This window comes from Paralichthys olivaceus, chromosome 4, assembly GCF_024713975.1.
Source record: "Paralichthys olivaceus isolate ysfri-2021 chromosome 4, ASM2471397v2, whole genome shotgun sequence".
NCBI lineage: Eukaryota > Metazoa > Chordata > Actinopteri > Pleuronectiformes > Paralichthyidae > Paralichthys > Paralichthys olivaceus.
The window spans coordinates 15537376-15557665 of record NC_091096.1 but is presented as its reverse complement, the minus strand read 5'-3'; the positions used below and the strand labels follow the sequence as shown (position 1 = coordinate 15557665).

The window sequence follows — 20290 nt, the reverse complement described above, 5'->3', positions numbered from 1 at the left end:
ATCCCATATAAAAGGGACAGATGCATGTTAAGTATTGTCTTCAGTGGACATTACAGCAGAACGATATTACATCTGAATATTGACTTGTTTACATGTGCCTCCATAACATCCCATTAGCTGTTGGTTTCTCATGCCTATTGACCTTATCAGCACGTAAGCATTGTTTTCCAATGAGCAATGCATTCAGCTGTAAATTAAATTTTTCCATTCAAATGATAATCAATATGCAATGTGAAGTTGTCCTCTTGTTGCTTTCAGTTCCATGCTGGGGGCTTTTAATCAGGGGTCCTATTTCTTCATCTGTGGGGATCACATTGGGTACAACCCATTCATTGACACTTGACTGAATAGGGTCAAGCCATTAGGACCAAGACTAGGACTTTCCTGCATGCTTCATTCAGTTGTTTCATTAAGATTTTCCTTACCTGCCTCTCAAGGGGCACTGTCACATCCTTTATCTCCCTCGCTGTCTGTCTAATTCTTTCTGGCACTTTATCTCCAAGTGTATGGGATAGTTAATAAGCCCATGTGTTCAAATAAACACCATCTCTTAGCAGCAGTCTATATCATTTTGACATGATTCATCACTTCACGAGGAGCCAAAGGAAATAACTCTGATTTGGTGATGCCAGTTTAAATTACTGGGAATCGTGGTTGAAATTGGTCAGTCTTCATGGCTGCAGTTTTATTTCAAATTCTGTAGGTTCTTTTTAACCAGAACAATAGAAAACCTAAGTAAACTTTTCTTTCTTCAAAGTGTTTATGCTTCCTAGCAACAGTTTTCACCACTTTACAGTTAGAACATGCCTGTGGTTTACCTTGTAACATTTCTCAGCCATGATGTCTACATTAGTGCATCACCTTAGAGCACCCTGTACCTCCCCGTAGGCCTTCACAAGACAAAGTCTCTCTCTTTTTTCCCTACTCTTCTCTTCTCTGGCTTTATGCTCTATCAGTCTCTCATTCCAACACTTCCTTGCTCTTACTCCCAATTCTTAAACCCTACCCATTAACCCTCAGTTCCTCCACACGTCTCTGCAGACAGACGGAGGAATGCGTGTACCACTGGGGTCGCCACATGGACAGTTTATAAGCAACACGCTGAATGGGGTGGGGGGTGACTTTTTCAGCAGCTGGGTCTGGCTGGACTTCTTTTGCCCATGTTTGGCTAGAGGAAATGAGCTTTGTGTGCTCTGGGGACGTCTCTCAGCTCCCCAGTCCAACACAGACAGAGACGAGGCTAAAAATAGCTTTGGGAACCCAGGTCAGCTCTGAGCCAAGAGTGAGGGGTTTTATATGAAGTGATCAGAAAAAAATTGTGCAGAGAGGTAGGTGTAATGAAAATACAGAACGGCAAGTTTGAGCATGAACTAGGGATTCAAAAGACTGCACTGTAAAAATCACCGGCCTTGCTGTATGATTTACACGAGAGCTAGTGTGTCTGCTGTATTAATGCAGTGTGTGTGGAAAGGAGACAAGAAAACTGATCTGATGGAGATCAAGTGAGTCCAGGTGAGAGCTCTCATCCTCTCCATCCATAACCACAAATCTTTCATATCTCCCCCGCTGGCAAAGATGGAATGAATAAAGGACCTACGAGCCCACAAGATCTTTCTGTCAAAGGGACATGTGGAAGTGTGGAGGCGAGAGAAGAAAAGATGAGGATGAGATATTGCTTCAGTTTGTGATAGGGGCTGGGTGTGGTACAGGATTGTTGAGTAGGAGGGGAAAGAATTGATTGTTATGCTTGTATATTTGGTTACACTGCCCCCCATGATTTTTGGTGCTACTTGCTCTTTTTCACCCATGTTTGTACACTTTCAGAAGACTTGCACAAATAATGACAAAAGGAGTGCAGAGTGTTTCCGTATACATAGCTAACATAGAGGATAAATGAGCCCTGCCTTCTTAGATGTTATCGCTCACTTAATTGTTGATGCAATAACTTACAAAGTCAATGCAAACACATGAATAGATGCAAATTTCTTGTCACTCCACTGGGCGTGTCGAATGAAACTCACCAGAGACAGATCCTGTCACTGATCCGAGCTAGCAAGTCCTCCGGTCAGCCTCAATAGCTCCTTGAAAAGACGTTGAAATTCCCCAAGACTTGTGCACCTCTCGATGGTCTTGTGGAACCGACGGTGCTGCAGGCTTCTCCGGCATTTCCACAACAGGTAGAACAGCAGTTTTAGTCACTTCTCTCATCTTTTCCGAAAGAGATCAGGGGAAAATTCATTGATTGCTTGCAGAAGCACTGCGGGTTAACACAAATTATCCTGTGGCCAAACCTGTGCAAGTTAGCATTATTAGCTTCGTGTTCTGTGCAAATGCAGTACTAAAATACCCAGAGCAGTGTGTGTGTGTTGTCTTCGAGTACTGCGTATTACCACAGTGAAAAGGTTCAGAGTTGAGACTGGTGTAGTCAAATGTTTGGATAAGAGAAAACAGGTCCTCCAGCACAGATCACCATCTGCTTCTGTTATGTTCATCTTGGAATGGTAGAGTGTAGCATGTTTGGAGGTATTACAGGGGCTCTGGTAGTCCAAAACAAACCATCCTTATTGTTGCTGGCACAGACTCACAGTGTGTGTGTGTGTGTGTGTGTGTGTGTGTGTGTCCATGTGCTCACAGTGTGCTCACAGTGTGTGTGTGTGTATATGTCGATGTTTATGTTCTGTGTGGAGGCCTTTCTCTTTGTATACTTTGAGATGAATGGCTGTTTATTTGTTTTAAAGCTCCACCGAGTGTCTCGCTGTGGTAATGATGCACAGATTTCATTTCTCTTGGTTAATTACTTCAAAAAATGTTGATGTTTCAGATGGTGACATCATTGTTTTCCCTGCTCTTCTCCTCCGTCTCCCTTTTTCATGCCACTCATTCCCCTTAATGATGGCCTCTTTCCCTAAATCTCCTCTCCGACCCTCCCTCTCTCAGAGGTGAGGTCATAGCTGGCCGACTCTGGAGGTGGGCTGGAGCACAGACATGAGGGATCTGTTTTTCTCATCAGTCAGTGGAGCTCTATAGAAAGCTACATGTGTGAAAGGATGAGGGTCCTTCTGCTCTGTTATTTGATGGAAAAAATGTACTACTACTACTAAAACTACTGATGTTACTACAGCATAACATTATAGCTAATCAAGTGCAGACAAAACAAGAGAGTGTGAATGGCATCCCACTGGCTTACTTGGATATGTTGCACACCATGGGTCAGCTCATAAATATATAAAGTAACTTCCTCCCACTATCCAGAAATGCTGTCATCTCGCGGCAATGACGTCATTTAAAGTGAGAGTCTATGCAGCAGCGATCAGGGGATGGAAAACTTTTGGATGCCTGTGCTCGACCAATCCCGAGTCAGTCTCAGCTGTCAATCACGCCATTTCACTTCATTTTATAGTATCAGATAACTAATGAAAAACAGACTTAACAAAATATTGAGCAGTGGAACAAACATCAGTGTGATTAGAACTACTTTCAATTACCAGAACAATCTCTGGTGTGTTTTTTGGCTTAATAATTTGGCCCTTAACCCTCCTCATAGAGGAGGCAGGGTTTATGACCCATACTGCAGCCACCTACCAGGTGAGAAGACTTGGCTTCATTTTTGGGGAGTGACATGCTGTCCATCTTTACACACAGTATATTGTCATCGACTTGTGATGTGAACTTGAACCTTCACCATCTGTTTGGAGAACTACTCACACTACTTGTATATCCAGACCGTGATTCAGTGGTTTACCACTGGTTTTAACATCATCCTCTGCTAAAGTAAACAGCAGTGTAGAATAAGCTCCGCTTCAAAAAGATGCAACATGCAGAACTGTGAACATTTTACGATCTTTCAGTCAAAGATAATCCTTCCAGTTCATGTCAAGAAAGTTTTGCATCGTATGATGTGTCCACTGAATCAAAGAAATGATGGAACAAATCATTGGGGTATCAACCATGCAGTGAATCTTTTGATTAAACTATCGGAGGCGTGAGCAGTCAATAGAATGAATCTTTCTGAAAAAGAAGAAAAATGCTCAAGATGTTAACTTGATTCCCTTAAACTTTATTTTACCTTTTACCATCTTTAGCATTTCAAAAATGTGCATCCTTCCGCAAGTCAAACAATTAAAATAATCAAGTTTTTATACTTTTTGACCATTTCATATTTTGTTTGCCTGTGCATAACCACTGCGTTCTCAAACCCCTCGGCCCTCTTAGTATCCAAGAAAGATTAAGTAAAGTCCAGGCGAGAAAGCTGTCTGAAAACAGGAGCTTTTGCAAACTCTTAGCAAAACGCTCTGGCAGAACAAAGAGTCTCCCACATCGCAGTGCATCGTCATGTGCAGCCCTACTCACTGTGGGTGGAGAATTTCCACATGCAATTAAGACTCCTACAGAGGCACAGTGACCTTTGTCCTTGACTGCTTGTGAACGGTGACCTTTTGGAATTTCTTGAGGACCAAGGATCAGTATATGCGGCTCGATGTCTGAGCTCTGGATGCCGGTAATAAGGGAGAGGAGTGTGTTGCTACCGTAGGTATTGTACCTCGACTTATCCATGTGAACAATGCGGCTGACACAAAGCTTAGATAATGCTGGAGAGCTCTGGATAAAATCTTGTTCAAAGATTTGTTGTGTTGCCTGATAAAACTCATGGATGCAACGCAATCAGCACAATACAGAAACGAGAGAGCAGTGTCAGCCTGCTGCATCGCACATGCAGGGCCAGCTTGCAGCTTGCTCAACAGGGTGCACAATATGGTTATTGTGCGCTCAGCAGACTCTCGAACACACACATTGATTGACTTTTGACACTCTTTGTTCTTTGGACACAGACTTGTTGTATCATGAAAAAAAGAGATGCTAAAAATAAGAGGTAGCTGACCTGTCAGCCTGTACGCAACAACAGAGCTGATGTTTTTCACTGTACAATTTGTATAGTAGGAAAAATTTTAAAAAGTTCTCTCTCTGTCTCTCTCACTCACACACACACACACACACACACACCATTCACCTTTGGCCCATTGTAATAGCTACTCGTGGCCTCACACTCTTGCCATACCCAGCTCCAGATGTTATTGACACACCCCCATGAATCCCACAAAGGGGAATTTGCACAGACACACAGTCGGACACAAACACACACGTGCACAACACAGACAAATACACAGTCGTAAAAAGCCTTAACAATGTCTCCCTGCAGGCCACCACTAAAGTCACCAGCTTTACTTCAACCACACACAAGAGGTTTATCACAGCAAATGGTATAAATAACAACTCTTATTTCTACATGTTAAACTAATCGTCACTGTTTGTTAGAATAGAAGTCACATTTTTCTGTCTTGCAGATTATTCAATGTTAAAATACACTATCATGTTATAATTCATCTAAAAAAAACTTCATTCAACACTGGGTTCATGAAAACACATCATTTTGCTGAGCTGCCACAGTGACCTGCAGTTTGACTGATGGAAGGGTGCGGTAGGACAGGTTTTCACCTGCAAAATGTCAAAAAGCCTGTAGCAGTGAACAACACAGGCTGCATTTATTTCAGGAGCCATCAGGCTGGAGGTTAACGCCATGAATGAAGGTTATTGTGTCACTGATTACCGTCTTGTTTTACACCAGTGCTGTAAAAGGCCTCTGGGTGACAAGGGCATGAAGGGAGATGGAAAGTTAACAAGTGTACAAGTCACAGATGAAGAGAATTGATTTTTTTTTTTAGTTGGTGCATTGTAGAGATGCCATGCACTGCGGGGAAGCCTGTTCTCTTTTAGACAAAGTATGTGCAGAAAACATCTGGCTCTCCATGTGTGCGAGCCTGAATGTGTCCCTTGTGCACGATGATGGACTGGACACATGCTGTGCCCGGCCGTCCACACACTCATGCTTGGATATAAAGTTGTGGATGAGTCATTACTCTTGGGGATACACAAGTGGTTGTTTAGTCCACAAAATCAAACCATGTTTTCTAACCATGAACATTACAGATGTTTCTGACATGTCTCAGCAGCTGACCTGTGTGTGTGTGTGTGTGTGTCCGCAGGGCATTATTCGCATATGATGGACTGACCAACAAGCTCAAACTGGCTGACTCGGGAGGTAATGTCAACTGTCAGCTTCTTCACTTTGGCTTGATGGAAGTTTGCAGCGTTTTGAATTTAGCGTCCTTTTTCTCCAACTTGTCTCAGTATCTGTGTCCTCTCTTACAGCGGGTGGCGTGGCAGAGCTGGTGGGGAAGTTTCATATATCCAAGCCCCAATATGGTCTGTGCAAGGTGGGAAGTGGGGAGACAGGAGGCCTCCGGATCGCTATGATCAACTGGGTGAGTGGCAGACGGCCTCATGAGGCTTAGCTCATATTAGCATGAGCCTATTGTAACACAAATGCAAGAATTACAGAAACACATACTGATAAAAATATTGCAGGTACACACACAAGCGCTCTTGGTTTCTTTCAGTTACAGCAAAGTCATTTAGCGGCGCCAAGATAATGGGTTTAACATGTTAAGTCGTCACATCCAGGGAAATAGGTGCACTTCTTAACCTGTAAAATGCCCCAGAGAAAATCCTGAACCGCTTGGCTTATTCACATTCTGTGGTTCTGTTTTGACAGAGGCTTACTTGGCATCCGACATGTGGGAAAGCGCTGTGAGAATGTGCCGTTACGTCATTGTAGTAAAAAGAAGTTTATGAATCCCGAGCAGCAAACAGAACGTAATGTAAATGCTCATGCACAATGAAACATGTCAGACATTTGTCAGACATATGTGGGAAAAGTAAATGACTCAGACTGATATTTCTACATGGAGAAGTTGCCTGTGATGTTCTGAAAATCCAGCTTTTATAAATTCATACACACTGAAGTATTAAGAACTAGAGCCCCAGCAGCTTATTGGTTTTAAATTGGCTGATATGAGTCTTTCACAGAAGTTAATGTTTCCCGATATGCACAGAATAAATAATGCAGAAGAGACTTGCATTTGTTTATATTTTACATAAAATAGTTTTGGGTTCTATTAATTCAAGTTTAATATATTTGGCTGTATCTGTGTTGTCTTCTGTAGATACTCATAACAAAGTTTTTGGTTAAATTGTTAAACACCAAGCTTCAATTGCATTTCTTAACAACATCTTGGATCGCATCTTTTTCTCTTTTAATTGGTATCTTCATCAGCCCCCCCCCCCCCCCCCCAAAAAAAAAACCAAGATACAAGCGTTAGGTTTAGAAGTTAATTCATGTTTACATTTGTGTATTTACATATGTACACATTCAAATATTTACATTTTCATCTTCAGAGCAGATGTTATGTGTTGAAGCTGCCTCTGTGGTTCCCCCACAGTGACTTCAGTCCCAGTTCTCTCCAGCTTCTTATTGGTTAGTTCAGTCACATGTGAAGCAGGAAGTGTACTTGTGGTGAAGATGAACAGTAAAGTTATCCATCTCCATCCTGATGTCTCTGGGCATTAAGAGTGATCCAACCCTTACAGTAGTTTAAATTTACTTTCATTATGACGTAGTGTTTGAACTCTTGACGTTCTCACAGGGTCAGTTATACAGAATGGAGATTAGTATCCATGCTGTAATTGCAAATCCTATTGTTCCTTGTCTTTTTTTAGTCTTGTCTCTCAGCGATAGGTATGAGCTGAATGTCAGTGTCTACATCCTGTGTTTGTCCGCAGGTCGGACAAAACGTGGAAGACTACCGCAGGACAGAATGTGCCAGCCACATCCCGGCCATCAAGAACTTCTTCAAGGTGCAGTAGATGGAAATGTGCTCGATCATTAAGAAGGCACCTTTAGATCTGACATGTTCATTTTATCCAGTTGCTTGTGATATTGGTTTCCCCTCAAGAGAATTTAAATATCACTTTACTTCTGCCATATCTTGAGGACAGGCAAGAAGTAGTGTATTCAGTGAAAACATCATAAACTTACAACTCCCAAATTCCTCTTATACAGAGAGAATATTTGACTTGTTTTACTTTCTTTACCCCTCGATTTTAGACTTTGTGCTCTCAAAGTCTATATTTACACACATTAGTTTACTTTGTATTGTTTTGGGAGTTTCCTGTCCTCCATCCACTTCCTGTTCTACTGGTCCGGTGTGTGATTGGTCCATCTGACATGTCATTACCGGGGGGGATTGAAAAGTTTTTGGGTTTAAAGCTTCATTGTTTGTCATAAGAGCGACAGGAAGTAGACGCAAAACAAGAGAATAGTACATGTCTAAATATTTTCACAATTCAGATGCATGTGTGTAAACAGTAAACTCCTCCCATTCCCTTCTTATAGCTGCAACTTGTTTATTTAGTGTTTCAATCTGAGGTGGAGTATTTCAGCTCACCCCCAGGTTTACTGGTTTCCATATAAAGGCATCACCCAGTCAACTGCAGAGGCATCTGTGGAATGTTTGTCTTTTTTTTTTGTGTCTGTTTAAAAAAGTATTTGTTGAGTTTGGGATTTTGAGAGCTGCTCCATTAAAACCGTGTGTGTGTGTGTGTGTGTGTGTGTGTGTGTGTGTGTGTGTGTATAAGCACCCTTTTGCATTTTCATGAGGGATTTAAAAAAATCTGGAGAAATGATTTCATGGTCAGTATGGAGGGGAGTGGAGGAAAATCTGTCCTGCTCTGAATTGTGGGAGAAGTATGACCTCTAACCTCAGCAAATGCAAACACGCACACACACACACATATATATATGAACAGCCAGACTTGCAGCACGACAATACAAATAACTCGGTCACTTAGAATGTATATGATAATCTCCCAGCTTCTTAATATACAAAAAAGAAATATTTAATTTGAACTGTTTTCCCAACAAGTTTAATTTTCCATAACCCGGCGGTTGACACGTAGGTTTATTACTTAAAGATAATTTAGACTGGAGGAGCTCATGCTGCCTCACCTTGCACAATGAACATTATAGCTAAGCATATGGATTGTATTGGCAATAATATCCCCACCCAATGTCTGTGGTGATGATACATCACTGTTTTTCTGACTTTTGTTCATTTGCCAGTAGACATTTTTCACACTGTTGAAGCCACATAACTAACTGCTTTCACACCAAGTCGATTTTTCATGAACTCAAGCAAAATAAATTGAGGGAAGATTGTAAAACAGCACCACACTCATGTGACTGTACAAACATCTGATGTCAGTGTGTGATAAATTCACAGGAAAGTGGAAGTTCACAGCTACCTTGAAAAATATCATGGTTCAAGAAGTGCTGCTGTATTAAATTTTGATGCCAACTGATACATCAAGTATCGAATGTATCACAAACTTTAAATTGCTTCTATTGTAGACTCTCTTTGTCTATCATCTGTCTTGTCCTTTAAAGCTGGTTGGCAATATAAAGTTGATTAATCCATCATGTTCTCTTTCTTGTCCAGAACAACATGCGGCTGTGTTGACCTTGTCTCAGGGAACCTGCAGCATTAGGGAGGTTATAGGGATATTAGGGATATTTTTTAGGAAAAGGAGATTAACACAGCAGGGTCAGAGATAGCTGACAATATTACCAACTATATATCACCCTGCATATGTCAAGGCAGGGTGAGATATTACTGTCCACACTGAGCAGAGAATGACGTCAATAACTGGGGGCTCAATTTGTCTCAACTGTTTTTTCACCCTTGCATACAGACAATAAGATTTTCCATTTGCGTGTTGTTTTTGTTTTTTATTTCTTTCCTTCCCTCTTTCTTTACCTCCTTCTTTGTCTTTATTTCTGTCGTGTGGTCTGCTATGCTGCATGTCCCAGCTGGCAGCTAGGGCTTTGTCAAGGCGAGTCTGAAGCGGCAGCAGATTTGGGTGTGTTGCATACTGTGCTGTAGTGTAGCATTAAGTTATGAAAACTAAAATATGAATAGGGTGCAGATGTTACCATTGTTCTATGTCTCCACTGACTACACAGATTGTATTTGAGCCAGACAGGCGCTGTGTGTGTGTCTGTGTGTGTGTGTGTGTGTGTGTGTGTGTGTGTGTGTGTCTCTCTCTTTAGTTATGAGGGCCAATTTTGGTTTAATACCACCATTGTGAGGACATGTTGACATTTTAGCAGGTTCTCACAAGTTCAATGGGCTGGCTTTGGGTTAAGATTTAGTTTTAGGGTTAGGTTAGGGTTAGGCATTTAGTTGTGATGGGTAAGGGGTAGGGAATGCATTATTCCGGTGATGTGTGCATGTACAGTAGAATGAGAGCCATGAGAAGTTTTGATTATAAGTCACCTTTAATTAATCAAATGTTTTTGTAAAGTTAAGAATCTGTGGCTTGACATGTTTGGCACCCAGTCAGAAACAAAGAATAGTAGTTCTATTGTAAAATAAGGAACAAGGCCACACATTTGCCTCAAGGCTCTAAACCCTGACACATCTGTCATCTGGCCTGACACACACACACACACACACACACACACACACACACTAGAGAACGGAGGCTTTAGTTTCATGACAACCAGCACCAGCCCTCATCACGCCTTCTGTGTTGTTTCAGACAATGACCTCAACAATGACAATGACCTCATTTCTAAAGCGAATCTCTTCTCAGAAGTTTAACGCCCTATTATTAGAGCAAGATCATTTTTAGGGGTAGAGCCCTCTCGTTTTTGTGCTCAGGTTTATTACCTCCACTCACTCCTGCGTTTGTTTGTCATTCAGCAGAAAATGACTCAAGAGATTTCCATGGAAACCTGTGGAGGAATGGGGAATGATTCATGAATCTAGTGTGGATCTGTATCAGAAGTGCTTTAACGTTGTGTTTTTCAACAATTTCATTGATCTCTTAGAGAATAATTCATGGCTCTTGATAAAAGAATGTTTAGGGGATAGATGTTTATGAGTGTGTGCACCAAATTAAAATCTGGATCTAGTGAATTTAAATGTGGTTTCATACAGAGACTGTTGGCAGAGGTATGCACTGCAATGTGGTCTAGTTTTCTGTGGTTGTTTTCTCTCAATGAAAGGAAAGTCAAACTTCTCATAACGGCAAAATGAATATGTATCTTCCCTCCATTCCATCTAAATCGCTTTTCAATGGTCGTTGGGACTGGAGCGAATCCCAGCGGACATCTGATGAGAACAACATACAGAGAAAATACCATTCACACCTAGAGTCAATTAAGATTCTTCAATTGACCTAAACCCAAGCTGCATGTCTTTGGACTGTGGGAGGAAGCTGGAGTATCTAAGTAGATCGAGACACATGGGAGAACACGCAAACCAAATATAAGTTTAGGATTTTAAATGCAAACAATGACAATTTCCTTCAACCAAGACAGTCTTTACCTGGGGACACTGAGATTATCCCGTATATCCACCTGCCTCTCACAGTCTGAGCAACTAGAGAAAGAGACTCCATGAAGCAGTTCTCTTCCAGAGCGGAGAGACAGTTTGTGCAGAATTGATCCCAATTATAGGGAGAAAGTAACTCCCAACCTGTCACCTCACCTCCTCCACCCCCCAGAGAGTTTGTTCTTATACCCACAGGGACTTTTTCTTGTAAAGGTCATCATTGCCACAATTCCTGAAAAAGATTGTGCATGGATTCCTCTCGGACACTTTTTACCCCAGGATTTTCCAATGAAGAGAACATATAGGCATGGTTATGACACCTAAATAGTGCTGTTTACTATTACCAGTAGAAACAGCACAGCAATACTATGAGCTGAAATAACAAAAATCTGTCTGTTTGGCACATGTGAAGTTATTGCATTACTGCAAAACACATGTTATGAGGTTGACAGAAAAACAAGAATTTGAATGCAGTCGAATGACACCCAGTCATGTAAAACAAAATGGAACCAGGTATGAAAATAATATACGGTAATATATAAGGTTTAATCATGTCCAGTTTCCCAGCTTTTATATGAACCATCATGCATTTGGTTTCAGTATTCGTCGGTCAGTTTGTGCACTTCTCTACATGATAACAGTACATGAAGATGCACGGTTGAAATATAGTGGTTTTCTGCACTTGCACTGCAGAACTTAACAGTGCGTCACAGTCAGCCATGGCTGCAGATTGTTGTTCTCTGTGATTTTCCCAGTGTCCCTGGAAGCACTGCGGGCTGCTTGTCTGGTCTGGACTGTGTGTGATGCAGTTGGCAGTCAACAGCTAGAGTGATATGGATTTTACACTGTACTGACATGTGTTATTGGGCACTGTGAATGCTCTGTGCAGTGTCAGTGTCAGCGTTGTCGCTCAGATGAAGCTGTGGTTTCCTGTTGGAGGCGGACGGACCTGGCTCTACTTTAACAAGCCTCGAGTGGCGCTCCGAGGAATTTGTTCTCAGGTCCTGGCCACGCACAAATGTAGAAAAACACAGATGTGAGTTCAGCCGTGTTTGACATCTGTCCCAAAAGGCAGCAGCGGAACAGTGTTTTGGTCTGTGATTGTGGAAAATGCTCTGTCAATAGTCAGATTTTTCTCATATCTCTGAATCTGGCTTGACTTCCAGTTGTTGAGCAACTGTTTCTCCCTTTCCACCTTTTTTTTACAAACACACATTCACACCCTATTTTTCTCAGTTTCACTATCTGAACCACAACTTTTCATGCCCCCCCCCCCCCCTATCCATAAGTATCCAAACCAATGCATTCCTGTCCCAACTCTTAAACTGTTTTTGTTCTCTCCGTCTTTATAAGTGAAGCAGTTGCACAACTGTTTGGCTCAAAGTTTGCATAACTTCAAGTCAGACCAAGAGAAAACCACCAGAGGGAATGTGTGTGCTTGTGGATGGATTTCTGGCCTTTCCGTGTGTGTGTGTGTGTGTGTGTGTGTGTGTGTGTGTGTGTGTGTGTGTATGTGTGTGTGTGTGTGTGTGTGTGTGTGTGTGTGTGTGTGTGAGAGAGAGAGAGAGAGAGAGTGTGAGTGGCCACAGTACAACATATGAGAGTGGATTAAATTCACATCTGTCTAAGTGTACTTGTCATCTCCTTGTTTTCATCGCGTGCCCTCCGTGTTTCAGGAAGCACATGTGTTCATTAGTGCGGAGAAAGCAGAGGATGTGACGGAGGAGAAGATAAGAGCTGAGCTCAGCAAGACACATGCCCATGCTCCTGCACAGTGGGCGAGGAGAAGCTCCAGGTCTGCTGACAAGGAGGACATAGTGGTGAGTCTCCTGAAATACTTAGTCTGTCCATTAGATGGAGGCAAAGACTTAAAATGCATCTTGTGAAATAGTTTAAAGTGGAAATTCAGTTTCACATTACTGTTACAGTGAATTTCACTTTTGCATTTAGGGTTATTCAGTCATGCTCATGAATATGATAAAAAAATATATTTTAGTCACTGAAAATTATAAAATTTGATACAGTGACATACAATTCATCATTGTAAAGTTTGCTAAATGTCTGTTTTTATTACAGGGAACAAATTACAGAAAAACAAATGCTGCAATGGAGATGAGACTAATAAACAGAGACTCCTTCTGGGCACGTGCAGAGGTAAGTTTCATATGGCCACATTTGATTGCTTTAAATGTACAGGAAAATTTAGAGAGAAACGGAAATGGAAGTCTACTATAGTCTCACATTGTGCCCCTGTGTGTGTGTCAGCGTGAAGAGGAAGCGAGGAAAGACGAGGAGAGGAGACGAGCAGTGGAGGAGAGACGGCGCCTTGAAAAAGAGAGAATTCTGAAGGAGCGAAGGGATGCAGAAGAGAGAGACAGAAAGATGAACGAGAAACTACAGATGATCGAGGAGCAGAGGTTGGAGCTATGGCTGTCTCCTGTCAGCACTGCCCTCTAGTGGCTGTGTTTTGTATCGTGTGGAAGAACAGAGACCATCCATGTGTATATAAATGCATCACAATAAGTTGTGCTATTTTATTTGCTTTTCCGTGTCACAGAAGAAAACAGGCTGAGCAAGAAGAGGAGCTGCGCAGAAAGGAGAAATTCAAATGGGTGAGTAAAGAGATCTGTAGAACGTTTGCATACAAAATGAAGAACAATAAGGAAGTTGTCTTTTTGCAAAATCAACACTGTCTCTGCTGCCTTGTGGCCTAAATTTGGTCAGACTGGCTTGAACTCATGAAAGAAGTGGACTGACCGCCACCACAGGCTGTGTGAGGTCTAAATCTTTAATTGTCCCAGAGGACTTTATAGCTTAAACCCTTGATCCATGTGAGGGTCATTTGTTGATGTGCAAAGACTAATTGATTAATTCTACATGAACAAAGGTCCTGTTCAGACCTGGTATTAACAACATCCCGAGAGATCCGATCACAAGTGGACAGCGTAAAGTACGTGAGAGTGACCACTTGTGATTGGATAACTCAGGAAGGTTGCTAATACCAGGTCTGAATGGGGTCAAAGACAACAATAGACTGATTTTAAGTGATATGGGGAAGTGGGTTGTGTACCAATTAATAACTCTTTATAATGCATTACGCTGTTGATAAGAATATAATCTGAAGCTAAACAAACTTGTCACTGAATCCTTCACACTCTGAATGGTTGCTATGCAAACAAATTGCTCAGAGTAGGAATGCATAGCAGACGTCTTTACATTTGGACATACAGTTTGCTGAATGCACTAACTTTTTAACTGTGCAACTGGAAAGATGACTGTGTCTTCAGTTTTTATTCCACTGCCCCAGTGACAGCCAGTGGGCGAGGTCACTATGACCTTACAAAACACATTATTGTTGAACGCAACATCTTAGGAACACATTAAGAAAATTATTTCAAATTATGTTCAAACATTCACTTGGCCTCAAAGATGTACTGGTTAGATTTTGTTGGTTGAAGGTCACAGTGACCTGTCTGGAAAAAAATATTTATGTTGTACAAATTACAAGGAATTTCTTTTTGCCAGTTGTTAATAGAGGTCATCATACTTGCAGTGGTCACAGATCATTAACAAGAGATAAATATTGTAAGACAGGGTTTTCCTCCTAAGCTTCACTATATTTTACTTCAGCTGTGGGTAAAGTAAGAGCATGGGGGCAGTTTACAGGTTTAAAGTCTGAATTCACAATGGGACACCTGAATCCTTCAAAACCAAAGGTGGCCCATCACATTTTATAATCATATAACTCTGCAAATATTAAACATCTCTCATATTTTATGCTTGGAAGGTGTTTCACATTATATAGTTCCAGGGCTTAATTAAGGATCAGAATACACTATGTATACTGTTTACTGTATATATTTACCATCCTCTAAATTTTGTAAAATATCAAACATAAAACAAAATAAATATCCACAAAAAAATCTCATCTTACATTCTACCCTTCATTTCAGAGTTGATGAAAAATAATTCTCATCCTACAATATCAAAACTAAAGTTTCTCGTAATCTTTAGAATATATTTAATGAGGAATAATTAAACGTGTGTGAACATGAGTGTTGTTGTCTGTCTGTACTCACAGGACCAGCAGCAGAGGGAGCATGAGGATGATATGAGGGCTCGTCTTAGAAGGAGTGAGTCTATAGAGAAAGCAGCAGTAAGTTAAGATGGGCTCTCTTTAAAGCTGCATTTCTGAATATTACCATGACGTCTCTTTAATAATTTCAAATTTCTGCTTACATTTACCAACTGTGCATTCACTGACCTGTAGGAGGCAGCCGTGTTAGTGTCCCAGCGATCCATGAACCCTCGGGAGTTCTTCAGGCAGCTGTCATCAACATCATCGCAGAGTCCCACCAGCCCTGGATCGTCCCGCACTGGTATGTGGTCGCACATGAGCTTAAACATGGAGAAATGCCACCACTTGAGGATCCACATCAGCTAATTTAATCTGGATGTATGATTTTTGGACTTATAATTTATTCTTTCAGTTTTTTAACTACTCACAAACTTTTGTCTTTCTCTCCAGGCAAACCATTCAGACGATACCAGCGCAGCCTTACAGACACGGCGTTCATCTTCTCCAAGGCGGACGAGACCACGGCCTCCTCGCCTCGCAGTTCCCCGCTGGTCTCCCCCTTCTCCCGGTTTCCTCCCTCGCCCATCTACCGCACCACGTCTCCCCCCAGAAGCCCCGATTTCCGCCCCGTCACCTCACCACAAAGCCCCAGAGCCCCCCTTTCACCGCCCATGTCGCCTCTTCGCCCCACCCCTCCACTTACTGCCCTGCCCAGTGTCCCACAAACTAACAAACAAGTGGAGGCCGCTGTTGAGCCCAAAGCTCCGTCACCTGCAGAACCCTCTGCACCCCCGGCCTCCCCGAGCCTTTTGGCTTCCTTGTCCTCCAGTTTAGTACAAAACAAACCGTCACAGGCACATCCAGAGACCCTGCCTGCCTCACCCCCAAATACCCCAACCCAGCCAGAGGACTCAGCTTTCTGCTTTGAGCCTGGTCTTCCTCTGCAGGTTCTAACTGCACCTCATCCTGACAAACCACAGCCAAACACAGGTACAGTTTTAACTTCAGATCAGACTTTTGAACAAATCAGCAGAAAAGATACAACATGCCCATTCAGAATGAGTCGGTGAGAAGAGGAGTCTATTACTCTGCTTATTTCTCATTTGTTTGCCAAGGACATTAATCATTTGACATAAAATAATGGTGGTTAAAATTTTTATTACAGGCTAAAATGACTTAGATGCTTTGGCCAAAAACTACTCCACATAGTCCAGCCTGTGTAAAGTAGCCAAGACTTATGAATCAGAGGCTTATTATACAGAAATGACAGATTATTTTTATATTCCAGTCACAATTAAATATTCCTAAAGTAACCACACATACTCTTAGTCATGCCAAGCTTAACTCAAATGTGCACCCAGACAGTTCAGCCTTTTCTGCCTCAGACACACACAAAGTTCATATTCACTTTTTCAACACGTAAGCTTACAAAGTGTAAATGTTTCTTTTTTGTTTTAATAATGATGTAATTTTCTAATCGATAGACCTCAACACAGCCTCTCCTGTGCACACTGAGCTGGTCTCAGACACTGGCTACAAGGTACAAGCTGTACTGGTGGAGGCGGACGAGGAAGATGATGTGGAAGATGACGAGGTTGAAACTCGACCACAGCCTTGTGCCGTTATCACAGAGCCAGTCCAGACTGAGGTAGAAGAGCAGGAACAGGAACAGGAAGAAGAGGATGGGAAGGAGAAGCAGGAGGAAGAGAACAAAGGAGAAGAAGAGGAGAGTTTGGAGCATGAAGCTGAGTCTGCATCGCAGGAGGAGTCCGTGGAGGTGATGCAGGAGGAAGATGAGGCAAAGACTGATGAAGAGGAGATTGGCCAATCAGAGGACAGTCAGGCCCCTGCCCAGCTTTCGGAGAAAGTGACAGGTCGGCCTCTTTTTCTTATACCCTGTCACCTAGACTAAATTAACATTTAATTAGAAGTGTTGTCACACAGTCACAATTAATAGCAATATTCATCTTTACATTTTAAATGACATGTCAATGAAAATAAATGTGTACACAGTTGTAAACAAGTCACATTCATTTTTTAAGATGCCGAGCCAGTTTGTCAGGGAATCAAACACGAGAGTGTCATCCTGTCGACCAACGGGATCACAAATGGAGAGAACGCGCAGGAACACAACGGCATAGGTTTGGCAACAATTCAGTAAAAATATTGTGATACATTCAGACATTCTTCCATGTATATTGGTTTGTGTGGTGGCTGATGAATGCCTCTCACACCTCAGAGCGATCTCTGAGTCTGTCTGACACAGAGCTCAGCTCACCGGAGCTGGCGGTGTGCTACGATCTTCATGGCACGGCAGAGGAGGAGGAGGAGGAGGAGGAAGAGGAGGAGGAGGATGGTGTCATCGAGGAGAAGGAGCAGGAGATCTCAGAAAATGGAGAAGAGGTAGTGTATCTACAGACAAGTGTTGTTGTTGTACAGTGTCTTCCACAAATCTTAACAGTCCCTTAAACTTTTATGTTCCTAATTAGAATATGTGAATTAAAAACTGTAGTCAAAGTCCACAGTTCATCAAACAAAAATGTGTTTCATTAATATAATCACATTCAAAACAATTTGATGTATATTTAAAAAACTACAGTAAAATACATTCTATAGGAAATGACATATTTTATTTATGACCTAGTCTTAGGAATATTTGAGAGCAGAGCTACTGTTTACTCCAAGGAGGTAATGTCTCTGTCGTCTGTTAGTTAGTTTGTTTTTATTGACATGTTGTGGAGGGGTGGGGCATGACACAAGGAAGAACCCATTAAATTTTACTGCAGATCCGGATCAGGGGGCTTATCCGGGAATTATTTTTTTCACTTTCTTTAAAATTGCGAGGTCGGGTGTGCAGTTTTTGTTGACATATTTAGGGGACTGATATTTATGAGTGTGTGCACTTTGCTGCAGATTCAAATAAAAATGCAGATACGGATCCAGTGAGATTAAGGGGACTGTTGGGGCTTGGCGGAGGTATGCGCTCGACTGAGTGACATTCAAGTTCTGAAGTTTTTGTTTTTGTCAATAAATCACACAAGACCAAAATCAAACAGTGTCAATCTGTCAATTCTGTGACTTCTCTTGCCCGTTTCTGCCGCTCAGCCCCATAAGATGTAGATCTTGGTCACAAACATGTTTAAAAAAATGCTCTGTAATTTTCTAAATCAGATGGTTACTGTAGTTTTTAACAAGTTCCTGTGACAAGGATTTTGTTTTTGTTCTTTCCACCATGTGAATTTTGGTTTAACAAGATGAGTATTTGGTGACAGCTTCTCTGAATCCATTTTCCACAGGTTCTAACCGAGCGACAACTGTGCGTCCGCGCTCTGTACGACTACCAAGCAGGTAGGCTGCCATTTAGGGGATAATCGGTGCGCATGTGCACATAAAGTGCCTCCACTTACAGTAATTACACTGTGATTAGCGGGTCTTCACCATGTTATCTTGTCGTTCCCACAGAGGACGAGTCTGAGATCTCCTTTGAACCCGGTGACATCATCAGGGACGTGGAGACGGTTGACAAAGCCTGGTGGAGGGGGTGGAGCAAAGACGGCCGTCAAGGACTGTTCCCTGCCAATTATGTGGAGACCATATAGACCGACAAGAGACACACCATCACACACACACTCAGGGACACCATCTCCCCTTACGTTCATGCATGTTTTTACCTTAGTCCTCCAACTTAAACTTTGTCCTCGCATAAAGAGGAACTCTCACTTCTGATGGGTTTTGAGAACAAAAACAAAATATTCTCACAAGTATGCAGAAATTACCCAGCCTCATTTACTTGGATAAACTAGCAAAGACTTTTTTTTCCTGGACCAAAATAACTTATTTCCTTTGAGATACAGTTGGAATGTTGGTGGGAGGGATCAGATCGTGATGACAAATGATCACAAACTTGCTTTTCCTGTAAGAAACACTTTTTTTTTTAAATGTAGTTCTCGTTTTGATCCACACGTATAACAAGCGTTCCATTCTGCTCACTGTTTGCTTTGTGTGTTATGTTGCTGAAAGAAAAATAATGTACTGCTCTTGACTGGTATACTGTATAATCAAGATTCATGTATCAGACATCGTGTTGTAATCATCTTCCTGTATTTCCTGAGTTATTTTCTCTGTATTTGTCACTGACAGTCTCCCAGCACATTGTAATTACCCAGACCAGAGCGGCAGCATAAAACATAAAACAAGCAAAGGAAACATAAGGCACTGTACTGACACTTGTAATTCTCTGTCACTCTTTGAATGGGCTGTATTTTATTCATATGATAATTTCCTTCTATATGTTTCATGATTGTCCTAATTTCTCCTACATCCTAAGAGATTAAAACGTTGTGTGATAGGCAGATGATATGAAACACAATCCTCCAGTTTTAATTTTCTGTCACGTCTTAATACTCTGCAGTGTATATAATAATGTATAAAAAGATCTATCTTTTTCTATACTTGGCTTGTATGTTTGTATGTTGTGTGCTTGTTGTATGTATGGTCTTTGTATTTACTCCAAACTTACAAAAATATAGCTTTTACAAACTCAACTGCTTTCAAATGTTTGTTTTATTGATGGATTATATTAATAATCGAACTTCATGAGTAAACTCGGTTCAATAATGTGTTTTCCCTATTTTGCTGAACGTATGCATAGATGCATTGAAGGGGTGGGGGGGTGAACTGCAGTGCTGTGTTTGTACCTATAGGTGGAGACATTGCCTTTTCCCGTGCGTCAGCGTGAGCCTTGAGGAGGCAGAGCTCACGGAAACGCACAGATTCCTCAGGACAAAAGGCAAAATATTTTGACAGGCAGAGAGGAGGCTCATTGTGGCACATGTTTTAGAAGCGGGATATCCAGACATTTCCAAAGCTAAAAATTGCTAATGCTGCTACACCTCAAACAGGATTTTCCCCTTAGAGTGGT

At 41.7% G+C, this 20290-nt stretch overlaps 1 protein-coding gene across 2 annotated transcripts in view; it reads left to right on the top strand.

Annotated features, from left to right (window-relative positions):
* LOC109633887 (drebrin) overlaps positions 1-19913 on the top strand; it is a 34115-nt gene extending 14202 nt beyond the window's left edge. For both annotated transcript variants that reach the window (XM_069523904.1, XM_069523903.1), the window contains exons 2-16: positions 6042-6097; positions 6208-6320; positions 7678-7752; positions 12968-13111; positions 13368-13445; positions 13557-13708; positions 13849-13903; positions 15373-15447; positions 15562-15670; positions 15820-16359; positions 16854-17243; positions 17412-17510; positions 17609-17772; positions 18666-18717; positions 18832-19913. In XM_069523904.1, the coding sequence (XP_069380005.1) occupies positions 6042-6097; positions 6208-6320; positions 7678-7752; positions 12968-13111; positions 13368-13445; positions 13557-13708; positions 13849-13903; positions 15373-15447; positions 15562-15670; positions 15820-16359; positions 16854-17243; positions 17412-17510; positions 17609-17772; positions 18666-18717; positions 18832-18968 (2239 nt within the window). In that variant the 3' untranslated portion in view covers positions 18969-19913. The remainder of the gene's footprint in view (positions 1-6041; positions 6098-6207; positions 6321-7677; positions 7753-12967; positions 13112-13367; positions 13446-13556; positions 13709-13848; positions 13904-15372; positions 15448-15561; positions 15671-15819; positions 16360-16853; positions 17244-17411; positions 17511-17608; positions 17773-18665; positions 18718-18831) is intronic.
* The last annotated feature ends 377 nt before the right edge of the window (positions 19914-20290 follow it).